Here is a 13,458-nt window from a genome sequence, read left to right as displayed (position 1 = left end):
ATCTTATTTTAATAATCACGTAGTTATCATATAATGAAGCAGTTTTATCACAATAAAATGGCTCAGCCTGCAATCCATTTGATAAATATCTAATAATATATATATATCTAATGTAAAATACATTTTGCATATATATATATACCGGGTGGCCGTAATTAAACTGACAGTGCTCACAGTGTTCTGTAGCACGATCTATTTGCGAGAATAACGCCACATTTTGTAAGAAGATTAAACACGACGGGGGACGAAGGATTCCGCTAAAAAAAAATTAGTTCCAAAAGTCACCGCTAGGGAAATATTTGGCGCTGTGTAATAGAAAATAGAGTGTTAACAAATGCAAATCAATACGAAAATTACCTTTTATTTTGCATTCAAATGAGGTTCAATGTGAGTGCCGTTTTTGTGGACCACATATTGCATTCTGTGCACAGTATGCACAACAGCAGAAAGTAACATGTCTACAGGAATCTCCCGTACAGTCCGTGATATGTTATCCTTCAACGTAGCCAGGTCCCGGACCACTCCTTGATAGACCTTGGACTTAATATAACCCCATAGCCAGAAGTCGCATGGGGTAAGATCAGGCGACCGAGGTGGCCATGCAGTTGCAAAGTAGCGGTTAATGACTCTTTCTATTGTGAATTTCTGTCGTAGCATCTGTTGCACCCGTACAGCAACGTGTGGGGTGGGCTCCATCTTGCATGAAAATGATTTCCCCCAGGCATTGTCTTTGCTGAAGTGTCGGAATGACAAAGCTGTTCAACATGTGGAGATATTTCTCTCCGGTAACAGAACACGTTTCCGGTCCTGTCGGGGTAATGTTCTCATAGAAGAATGGACCTACGATAAATTTTATTCCGTATTAATTTGCATTTGTTAACACTCTATTTTCTATTACACAGCGCCAAATATTCCCCTAGCGGTGACTTTTAGAACTAATTTTTTTTCGCGGAATCCTTCGTCCCCCGTCGTGTTTAATCTTCTTACAAAATGTGGCATTATTCTCGCAAATAGATCGTGCTACGGAACACTGTGAGCACTGTCAGTTTAATTATGGCCACCCGGTATATATATTTTTGCACAGAAGAGAAAAATTAAAATTCGCTAATGCTTTAAAGTACATTTGATACTGCAGTTCCAGACTACACAAGTAACACCAAGTATAAATAATAATACAAGACTAAAGCAATTAAAATTCACATGAAAAAAACTATTAACTTTAAATTCATTTACATTTATTACCTCTAAATTTGCTTTTTACGAATAGAAAATGTTTGTTAAATTCAAATTTCATTTCTTGCAGCAATGGCGCAAGAGAACTGTTTAAAATTAAATTTAACGTTACTTTATTCTTTTGAAGCAATTACATATATATATATGTAATATATATATATGTATATATACGCACAGAGAGAAGGAAAGAAAGAGTCAATAGCATGTCAAGCGGAGAGGGGTAATAAATGTTAGCTTCGAATAAAACTTCATTTCAGTCTCGGATAATATATGTTTAACCATTTTTGTGCCGTTCACTTAAAAGTTTTTCTCATTTAACAGTTGATTTTCAGAGTGGAAACAACTTCACCCATGTCATGGAACTTCTATTTACAAAGTATTACATTTAAACGTATGGCAACAACAAAGAATAAGTCTAGTGTCGGCGAAAGTTTCAACGGCGTGTATTAAATTACTTTAAATTGCACGTTTTGCTTATTTAGTGATCTAAATATAAAAGAAAAATTCTAACATACGATGTCTCTTAGTTGCGCATGTAAGTATTTTGTGATAGCTTTGAAATGTCATCTTTTAAACATTTTAATTTCCTTTTAATGCTCGTGTGAACCTCTTCAGTCTGTTGTTTTGTCTTAGATAAGTTACTATTTTTCTGTGTATTATCTGCAGCGGCGTAAATATGGGTATGCAAGGAATGCCGTTGCATAGGGGCCCGAAGGCTTAGGGGTCCCTGGGATGTCCTGCTGATATACATTTATATATTTAAATTTATAGCGACGAACTTTTAGATTTTTAAGGGCCCGCTGTCTTCTCATTTGTGTATATAGGATATATGAGGCAGATAAAACGGCTGAACTCTGAAACTTGCTTATTTTTGTTGGGAGACCACACTCCATTCATTCGATGCATAATATGTTGTTTGACCGCTTTTGTGTCTTGACTTATTTATATTCATGCTTTTATTTCCCCTAATTTTATTTGATTTTTGTGCATGTAAAGCATATCTTTTGCATAAGTTATTTTTTCAATGGCCAAAATATATATTTGAACTGAACAAAACAGTGTTAATTTTTTTGATATTTCTGGACTTCAGACTTTTTTTAAACTTAGTCTTAAGGCAGGTAATCAGTTGGAGTAAAAATAAAAAATAAAAGTAAATATATGCATATATATGTAAGATAAAAAACATGGAACTACTCTTATACACACTATCTAAATTTCAAACTTTAAGCCTAAAATGTCTGCAAAAATGTGGTTTCCATACGTTTTTAACACACAATTTACGCCAAAAATCCAAAACAAAAACAAAAAATTTAGATGGTAAAAACGTAAAGTTTCTAACCAAAAATATTTGACAAGAATCCATGTACACCGAAGCTGGCTTATGGTAAATATCTTTGATACTAGATGTGGTTTCAATAAACTCAAGAATACTTATGTCTTCCGAAGATCCACGGTTAGAGTTTAGAACCTGGAGACATTTTAAAAAATCATTAGGAATTAAGCTGTTGGAAGACTAAGTCACAAAAAGATGCAAAAAGCTTATCTGAAAAAAAAAAAAAAAATTATTAACTGAAATTCCAATGAGCCACCCATGAAGGTAGCTGAAACCTGCTATGAAGTGGGTTCAGAATGCCCCAACAGAAGATCAAAAATCTAAATATTGCTGCCCTTTATGAGTTGTTGTTTATGCTCACTCGCCTGACGAAGTCTGCAAAAGCCCACAAAATTCCTTCTGGCAAGGAGTGCTAGATTATGCCTGCCTTGAGCACCATTCAGATGACAGTACGATTAGCTCAGTTCCGTGCCCGGTAAAAGTATAGTTTAGGGTATCCCTTGGCGATTTTTGGCAGTACATGGATACCGATTTTGAGCAATGCTTTGACTCGTTATTTTGGCTTGCAAAGTGGCGATTTTTACACAAAGCCAAAATAACAAGACAAACAATTGCACAAACTCGGTATCCATGTACACATCGACTTATTTTCATTTAAAAAACCCCGAATTGCACAAAAATGGCATTGCGCACTCCTTTGACTTTATCCATGTACATGTCGACCTATTTTCACTTAAAAAAAAATCTCAGAATTGCACAAACTTGCATTGCGCACTCCCTTTACTTGTTCCATGTGCACATCGATATATTTTCACTTGAAAAGTTAAAGAAGCACCAAAGTCTACAATATAGGCAAACAAAAAATACATAATCTCAATAAAATCTGTTTAAACCAAATAATAATATTATAACAAAGAAAAGAAAAAACATGTTATACATTTAAGCACTACCAAAAGCAAATATTCACTTACCATGATTTTCGAGTTCGCTTCGTACACCCAGAGCCACGTAAAAATCAAAATATCAATCATACTCAAATGACTTTTTTCAAACCAGGTACTCTTTCTGATCGAACGCTTCACATAGTGACCATCTGAACCTTTCTTCCTACAAACCCATTCAAATCCGTCTAAACAGTTTTTACGTTTGACTAGATGCATATCCTTCCTACATACAGGACACTTATAATGGCTATTAAGTAAAGCTTCATTTACACACCAGTCAATTAAAGCTCTTTTCCTCTTTCGCTCCAAATCGTACAGAAACTTCAAATTAATCTTACTGCACTCGGCCATTCTACCGTCTAAAGAATCAAACCAACACTCACCACAAAAACGCTTACAAAACATCCCATGATTCACAATTTCCCAGAATCATTCTTCCGATTACGTCACAAATAGGGTTTCCATAACATTCAACTACTCAGGTTACCATAAATGAAACAGCAACTTGGCGATAAATTAAACAACAACTTCGCCATAATACAAGGGGTACCTTAAAGTCTACTCTACCCCTGTGCCCAATTTTGATGGAGAGCACCCCAGGGGGGGGATGGGTTCGAGGGTCACTCACCCCTCTTCCCTTCCACCAAACCACACGAGAGGACTTCGGCTCGCTGCATATTTAGAGTGCTGCCATGCCGCACTGACATTATACATATACAAACATCCATGCCTTCTGTGGGATTTGAACCTGGGCTCTTCAGCAAGGCAGTCAGAAACGCTATGCCTTTATGTGACATACACGTATGTTTTAAGCATGTCTTCAATTTGTACAAATTGTGAAAATTCAACTCTTAAGTAAAACTTACTTTAATTAAATTGCATTTATATTACTTACTTTTACTGCATGTTAGTTTTTGCAAACCATCAATATATTTACATTCAAGGTATTTAACATGAAAAATGTGCCCAGATTATGTAATACCGGCATGCATTCCTCTTTATGGCTAATTCGCATGGTTCATTCGTTATGTTGCAGATGTAAAGCTATTCAAGGTGGCTCCACACCTTAGACAATTGACAAAGTTCATAAGTGTCTATTTTTTTCTCTGTAAAAGCTATGGGTAATGAGGATTTTTTATGGCCCCAGCTAATTTCTTGTAATAACAGGTGATTTCTTGTACAGTGAAAAGTTGTTAATCCGGACTCGTCGGGACTTCGGCGATTCCAGATTATAGATCATCACTGTTTAAATCTGGTAAGATGGCATGCAGAAATTATAAAATTAAAAATATGAAACTGAAATTTATGAAATAAAGAACAGTTATGATCTAAAGGGTATCAAAATTTACAAAAAAAAAAAAAAAAAAGCTTAATATTTATTTGTTTACTTTATTAAACATTTCTTTCAATGTAAGTTGTTTAAGTTGCTTCGTTTTATGTGATAATACTTTCTCTTTCATTCTATAAACAGACATAATTTCTTGTTCAGTTACAAAGTTCCGCTGTTCAAGTCCTATAATTGCTGTGTCGAGAATACCGACTAATTTGTCAATCAAAATTTTTTCGTTTTCAATAACCTCTGTGTCACTTTCTTCACTATCGGAAGCGAATTATAATGACGAGGAAATTTCATTTAAATCATATCAAAGACGAAGTACATCGAGATGAAATACTACAGTTAATAAGGAATTATAAGCCAAATAAAATAGAAACATCTGCCCTGAAGATAAGGATAGTGCTGACAGATCAACTTCCAATTCATTGCGCGCCGCAGCGTTCCTCCCCCCCCAGAGCAGCGTAAAATTGATAAACAGATTTCAGAATGGTTAGAGAAACAAAGGATATGCCTTTATCCAATTTTTTGCAGCAATTCCACTTTTTGTTTGATGGTCGTCGAAACATACTTTCGCTTTGTAGATCCTTTGGGAGCTCCAGGATCAGAAATTCTATGACATAATCGAAAGTTCAAGCTTACTTTTATAAAATTGCTCTAACTGTCTGCAAAAAATAATAAGCCGGATCCGCTTCGAAGATTAAGGAACAACGCAATTTACAACATTAACTGAAATAGATAATTAGATAATTTTAGCTTATACTGTCCATTATATATTAAACGCGCATGCGTTAATGTATTATGCGCATGCACACATGCATATGCGCAGCCATAAAAGTCTTACGCGACGCATGCGCAGAAAGTTTGTAGCTTTGAGGTCCGAATTATGGGTGTCCGAATTAACGACTTTTGACTGTATAACTTGATTCACATTAAATATGATTTTTACTTATTCAGTTTTTTTTATTTTCTTGTCTCTTTCAAAAGTATTTTTATATATTTTGCTGCATTTTACCAGCTCTCTATTCCCACTAAATCACATGCTTTCCTAATTTTGTCGAGCAGTGTATTGGCATTTGTGCCAACTTGGAGAAAGTGTGAAATTAGCAAATGGTTACCATACAGTTTGATGGAGAACTATTAACTTTGAAGCTATCTATTTGCAAATCATTAATTTTTATTATGAAGAGGAACTATTTCTGGATCAGTGCTTAATGTCTAATGTTCTGTAGCTCTATGGAAAATCATTAACAAAGAGGAACAAAAGTAAATTAAATAACTAATAATGTAATCAGTTAGTTAATATTCGAAATGATAAATTAATTAGATAATTAAAATTCAGTTAACTGTAAAGAGATAAATAAAGACTTAGATAAACTCAGTTAAATTATTAAATTAATGATAAACCCATGTGTATATGTTTACACACACACATATATATATATATATATGTTTACATATATATGTATGTGTGTGTGTGTGAGGGAGTCGGAGTCATTAAAATTCCAGGAGTTGGAGTCAGTCATTTTCCCTACCAACTCCACAGCCCTTTTAATATGTATGAGGATCTTGCACTGGGTAGTTTCATTACTTTTGACATTACTAACATTGATTTTGACTACTTGCATTGATTTGGCTAAGATGGTCATGGGCACACCTTCAGACTGAGTCAAATCCTGTCCAAGGATCTGTTTTCCAGGGAAAGACAGGAAAGCATTCAGAAGTTAGAATTGAATTTTAAGTCTTACTTATTATTTAAAAAAAAAAAAAAAAAAAAAAAAAAAAAAAAAATCTTATCAAAAGTATTCTCTGCTGAAATAGTGGTTAAGCAAAGTGCAGGAGCCCTCTTACTTAGGGCTTTGGTGTGCTCCAATTAAAAGTTCAATTTATGTCAAATAATTAAGAAGTACTGGAACTAAGTTCTAATGGGTTGCAGAGCAATTTAAGCTCAGTTCTGGATTTCTTGCTGACGTGTATGATAAAATGGATTTGGTGTTGCACCAGAAGCAAATAGTTATACCCATCGAATTATAAGGTATTTCTCCTGCCTTCTTAGTATGCCTTCGTGGTGTGGTTGTCTTCACACTGGGCGCGTATTCCAGAGGTCCGTGGTTCAATTCTCAGCAAAGGCGTTGCTCATTTTTCATCCTTCCTGCTTCCAAAAAAAATATCTAATGTCTCTACAGAATCACAACTGAAGGTTTTTTGGATGAATATCATCTTTCGTGTTTATTGAAAAGCTATTACTTTTCAGTTTATTAATAAGTAAAATTTAATTAACCCAAAATATTAATTTTTTTGGTAGTAAAAACATTTACTTAATAATTAAAAGCCTAATATTAAATGTTAAGGATGTAAAAACTATGTATTAAATTTAGGATAGCATGAAGAGAAAGAAAAAATTATTTTTAGCTATTAAATTTTCCTTTGAGGACATTTCTGTCTAGGAACATTATTCATCTTTCAGTATGTTGTTATTTTGTTCTAGATAAGTAATGTATGCTTATTTGAATTTTTAGGTAATTTGTTTCTATATGGATGCTTACTTTCCTCTCTTAACTCATTAGATAAAAAAAAGCAGATGTTTATGTACTTATAAAAAACTGAATTTAATGATAAGACATATAAAACACAACCGAAACCAGCATTTTATTACATCTTTCAAAGTTTAACAGTGAAATATTTAAAATATTTCTCTTCAGGAAAAGTTAACCTTTCAGCAAAATGAGCACATTCAGTTTTCTTAAAATTTAGAACCCTTAAAAGAATTTTGAATCTTTGAAAATAAAAAAGGGAAAATAAAGTAGAACCAAATCTTTCATGCAGAGCTGCTTGAAAAAGATCAAGCTTGATGTTTTATTTCACTTTTTCAGCTGTGAAAATGGAGGAAAAAGATATTGTAGTGGCCCAGTTATTGCATGAGAAATAATTATTTTTTATTTCATATATTTGTTCATGTGTTTAATTATTTTATAAAATTAACTTTAATATTTTGTTAATATTCATATTTATATTTCTTTTATGCTAAATGCCAATAAGTAGTTCATATTTATATTTAAATTTCTTTATGCTGAATGGCAACTAGTTCTAGTTCTGATTCATGATTGCTAGGTTTTGGTTTTAAAACGTTGCTCGTAGCGTCGCATTTCGATAGCTGGAAAATAAAGTGCAATAACTTAGCTATTTGTTTATAATTCATGCTGTTACTAGTCATAAATTAATTTTAAACATTAGTAGCCAAGGCTACATCGTGGTGACCCTGATTAATTTTCGAAATGTCAACAAATGACTCTTCTGAAACTGCTATGAAAGATACGATGCAGTCACCGGAGCTTCATAAGGTGAGTGTAAAAATGCCTCCTTTTTGGATTGATAAACCGGAAATATGGTTTTTTCAAGTTGAAGCTCAGTTCAAAATTAGTAATATCGTTTCAGAAGAAACGAAATTTAATTATTTAGTTTCACAGCTCAAACCTAAGTTCGTCGAAAATATTTGGGACATTGTAACGAACGATAGTGCCACAAAATATTCGGATGCTAAAATTAGGTTATTACATTTATTCAAAGAAAGTGAAAATGTACGGATTAAACGTTTGATTACTGGTATCGAACTTGGAGACATGAAACCAAGCCAACTTTTGCAGAAGTTGAGATCAGTTGCTACTACAGATGTGTCTGAAAATCTAATCAAAACTTTATGGCTGGAGAAGCTACCTGACTCCATAAAAAATATATTATTAGTTAGTGATGAAGATGTAACCAAGTTAGCGTCTATGGCAGATAAAATTAGTGATATGAATCGGAAACCAGAAGTATTTAGTACTAATGCTCCTTCCGTTCCCGCAAATGATTTGTTGCAAAGAATTACCTTTCTTGAACAAAAAATTGATCAAATAACCATTCGCTCAAGACGCAGGGACTCGGATTTACGTAATTCACGTTCACGATCTCGAAGCCGATCTCGTAAACGATATGACCCTACTGGCAAATTTTGTTTTTATCACTTTCGTTTTGGAGCAAAATGCATTCCAGAGAAATGCAAGCCTCCGTGTGCTTGGGTAAAAAACGATTTCAAAAACCAGGAAAACTCGAATCTGCAGTAGGTTCAGCGGCAAACGCTGCTGCAGAAAATATGAAGGATTGTCGCAAATTTCGTTTATTTGTTCGTGACCGAAGATCAAATTTTCACTTTCTTATTGATAGCGGAGCTGACGTAAGCATAATTCCTGCTACTTCACAGAATAAATGTAAAACTGAATATAAACTGTATGCAGCTAATGGCACACATATTTCCACTTATGGCATAAAAACGCTAACTCTTGATTTGGGATTACGTCGTGATTTTCAGTTTCCATTCATAATTGCTGATGTCACAAAAGGTATTTTAGGAGCTGACTTTCTTCACAAATATAAATTGCTTGTCGATATAAATAAGAAAAAATTAATTGATGGTGTAACACAGCTTTGTGTCCAGTGTGATGTCGCTGCTATTTCCAGTGATTACTCAGTAACCACATTAAATAAATCCATAAAAATTTTCGATTTACTGTCGAAATATCCCGAAATTTCTAAACCTAACCTTTTTCCTACACAAATTAAACATGGTGTTACACATTTTATTACGACTGATGGTCAACCCGTTTATTCAAAGGCACGACAGCTCGATCCAAAACGCTTAGCTATAGCTAAAGAGGAATTTAAATTTATGCTTGACAATGGAATAATTCGTCCATCAAACTCCCAGTGGTCAAGCCCCTTGCACCTTGTTACGAAAAAGGATGGTTCATATCGTCCTTGCGGAGACTACCGACGATTGAATGCTCAGACGATACCTGATCGATACCCAATTCCTCGCATTGAAGATTTTCATCATATTTTAAGAGGTACAAATATTTTTTCTAAAATTGATTTATTCAAAGCTTATTTTCAAATTCCCATTGCAGAAGAAGACAAATGTAAAACGGCTATCATCACTCCTTTCGGTTTATACGAATTTAATGTAATGAGTTTCGGTTTAAAAAATGCTCCTGCAACGTTCCAAAGATTTATTCATGAAGTCTTTAGAGAATTAGAATTCGTTTTTCCCTATTTAGACGATATACTCATTGCATCCAGTACCCATGAAGAACACGAAAATCACCTTAAATTAGTTTTCGAAAGATTACATACATTTGGGTTAAGAATTAATGTTTCAAAATCTGTCTTTGCTGTTTCCCAAATCGAGTTTCTAGGCTACCTAATTACACCTAAAGGTTCCCGTCCTTTGCCAGAAAGAGTTCAAGCTATTACTAACTACAAACGACCAGAAACAATTCATGAACTTAGAACCTTTCTTGGAATAATTAACTTTTATCGTCGTTATATAAAGGATGCAGCGAAGAATCAAGCATTGTTACATGCGTATCTCAAGGGAGCTAAAAAGAGGGACAAACGTAAAATCGAATGGACTGAAGAAGCTGAAAAACAGTTTGAAACGTGCAAGAATGACCTGGTGAACACGGCACTGTTGTCTTTTCCCAATTCTGAATTACCTCTGGCGTTATTTACAGATGCTTCAGATACGGCGATTGGCTCAGTGTTGCAACAATATGAAAACTCCTCCTGGAAGCCAATAGCATTTTTTTCTAAAAAATTAAGTGATACTCAGCAAAAATATAGCACCTATGATAGAGAACTATTAAGCATATATCTTTCAGTTAGACGCTTTAAGCATTATCTAGAAGGAAGAGTATTTACAATTTATACAGATCACAAGCCCTTAATATTCGCCTTTCGTCAAAAACTTGACAAAGCAACACCTAGACAGGCTCGCCAACTTCAATACATCTCCCAGTTTTCGACTGATATCAAATATGTAAAAGGTGAGAATAATATTGTGGCGGATACATTATCTAGAGTTAATGAAATTTCATCGATAGATTATGATAAAATAGCCGATGAACAAACTCAAGATGAAGAACTGAAGAGTTTGCAAACCACTACTTCCTTGAATTTCAAGCAATGTTCTCTACCTTCGGGGAAATATTTGTGGTGTGATACATCAACTAAACATGTTCGGCCGTATATTCCTCAGGCTTTCAGAAAACACTTCTTTCAACGAATTCATGGTTTATCACATCCAGGAATAAAATCGACTATGAAATTAATGACATCAAAATTCATTTGGCCTAACATAAAAAAAGATGTACAGTTGTGGACAAGAACCTGCATTCCTTGCCAAAAAGCTAAAATCAGTCGGCATACCAAAACAAAATTAGGTGAGTTTGAAGTACCACCAGGAAGATTTTCTGTCATCCATATCGATCTCATAGGACCACTTCCACCATCTAAAGGGAATATTTATTGTCTTACTTGCATAGATAGATTTTCGAATTGGATGGAAGCAATTCCTTTAGAAAATATTTCCGCTGAGAACGTCGCAAGAGCCTTTTATAGCAACTGGATTGCGCGTTTCGGAACGCCAAGTAAACTCATTAGTGATCGTGGATCCCAATTTAAAAGTGATACATTACGAGCTTTGTCCAAAATCTGTGGCATCAATTTACAACACACTACTGCCTACCACCCCTCGTGTAATGGCAAAGTTGAGCGCCTTCATCGAACATTAAAAACAGCATTCAAAGCCCACAACAACATATCTTGGACGGACACGTTACCAACAGTACTTTTGGGTTTGCGTACTGCTATTCAAGAAGATACCAATCATTCTATCGCGCAAGTAGTTTATGGCCAGAGTCTCAGACTTCCTGGAGAGTTTTTCAGCGAACCAAGTATCCAGACAGCATCGGAGACTTTTGCTAATAAACTCCAGAAACAGATGGAAGTTGTTGGACCGAGACTAATTCGTAAAAATTCATCTGAACAGATATTTGTCCATAAAGACTTAAAAACTTGTTCTCATGTGTTTCAGCGAATAGATCGGGTAAAAAAACCTTTGGAACCTCCTTATGAAGGACCATTTCCTGTTATTGATCGCAAGGACAAATATTTTACTATTAGCATAAAAGGAAAACATGTTAATGTATCCCTGGATCACTTGAAACCAGCATATATTTTAGCTGAGGAAAATTCTCAGTTGATACAACCTAACTACACTAATTTGCAGAGACCGGACTCAAATTCGGATGTGAATCAAAAACATTCTCGCACAGGCAGAACTATACGTTTACCTGTTAGATTCAAGGACTGACTAAATTATTTTGATAGTGGTTAACACTGCAATACTAGTTACTACCTATTTCTCCATCTTCGTAACGTAACTTAGTTACTGGTGGGGGAGTAGTGTAGTGGCCCAGTTATTGCATGAGAAATAATTATTTTTTATTTCATATATTTGTTCATGTGTTTAATTATTTTATAAAATTAACTTTAATATTTTGTTAATATTCATATTTATATTTCTTTTATGCTAAATGCCAATAAGTAGTTCATATTTATATTTAAATTTCTTTATGCTGAATGGCAACTAGTTCTAGTTCTGATTCATGATTGCTAGGTTTTGGTTTCAAAACGTTGCTCGTAGCGTCGCATTTCGATAGCTGGAAAATAAAATGCAATAACTTAGCTATTTGTTTATAATTCATGCTGTTACTAGTCATAAATTAATTTTAAACATTAGTAGCCAAGGCTACAATATACTGGCCATCCTTTTCCTTTCAAATTAGAGAAATTATGATCATTATAGTTGCTATCCCAATCTGTTAGTTTTAGCTTAGAGAGATGTAAGCTTTCCTTTAACATTCATTTTTGAAGACTAAAATTATGCAAAATGTTAGCACAGTCATGTGTTAGCTTCCTTTATTTCCAATTCATTACAGATATTTAGAGCTGTTACTTTTAAAATCATAGTATTTATTTCATTAAAGGAAAAATCATCAGAAATTTTGGAAATCAACTTGTATCTATCGTTTTTGTTCAAAATTTATTTTTCAAGATTTGCATAGAGGAATATAACTTTTAGATATTGTCTTAGTTGGACATATGTTTGTTGCTATAAAATTAGATGATCATTCATTCATAATCAGCAGTTGGATTTCGTAGCTAAATAGTAATGAGTAATAAAAGTAAATTTTTAAAATTAATTATGTTTAATGTGAGAAAGTATTTATGCATCAAGAAAAATGCCCATCAAAGTGATTTATTATTTTTTATTTTTTTGTTTTAGTGAGTAATGAAGTTCCAGAGCAGCCAGTTGTATCTCCAGTATCTGGAAGTATATTTGAAAAAAGGCTTGTAGTTAAGTACATTCAAGAAAATGGAACAGATCCTATTAATGGAAAAGAACTTTCTGAGGAAAGTTTAATAGAAATAAAAAGTAAGTTTGTTTTGTTAAATGTTTTTTTAAACAAGTCTAGTTTGTTTGCAGTGAGTCTCAAATTCAAACATAAAATGGTTATTTTAACAATTGGATGGAAATAGTATTCTACTGCTTTTTGTTTTCTATTCTAACTACATATAACTGTGTGATGTCAGAATTCCAGTAACCATATACAGTACAGTCAAAAGTTGTTAATCCGGACTTGTCGGGACTTCGGCGATTCCGGATTATAGATCATCACTTTAAATTTGGTAAGATGGCATGCAGAAATTATAAAATTAAAAATATGAAACCATTA

At 33.9% G+C, this 13,458-nt stretch overlaps 1 protein-coding gene across 1 annotated transcript in view; it reads left to right on the top strand.

The window, feature by feature from the left end:
• The first annotated feature begins 1,611 nt into the window (after window positions 1-1,611).
• Window positions 1,612-13,458, top strand: part of Prp19 (pre-mRNA processing factor 19) — a 43,070-nt gene continuing 31,223 nt past the window's right edge. Inside the window, exons 1-2 of the mRNA XM_085817091.1 lie at window positions 1,612-1,768; window positions 13,008-13,157. Coding sequence (XP_085673217.1) covers window positions 1,750-1,768; window positions 13,008-13,157 — 169 coding nt within the window. The 5' untranslated portion in view covers window positions 1,612-1,749. The remainder of the gene's footprint in view (window positions 1,769-13,007; window positions 13,158-13,458) is intronic.

This window comes from Stegodyphus dumicola, chromosome 5, assembly GCF_044657685.1.
Source record: "Stegodyphus dumicola isolate Sdum_Otavi_A_Nest chromosome 5, ASM4465768v1".
In the NCBI taxonomy this organism is placed as follows: Eukaryota; Metazoa; Arthropoda; class Arachnida; order Araneae; family Eresidae; genus Stegodyphus; species Stegodyphus dumicola.
Note: the sequence above shows the minus strand (reverse complement) of the source record. Positions and strands in the feature narration are given on the sequence as shown.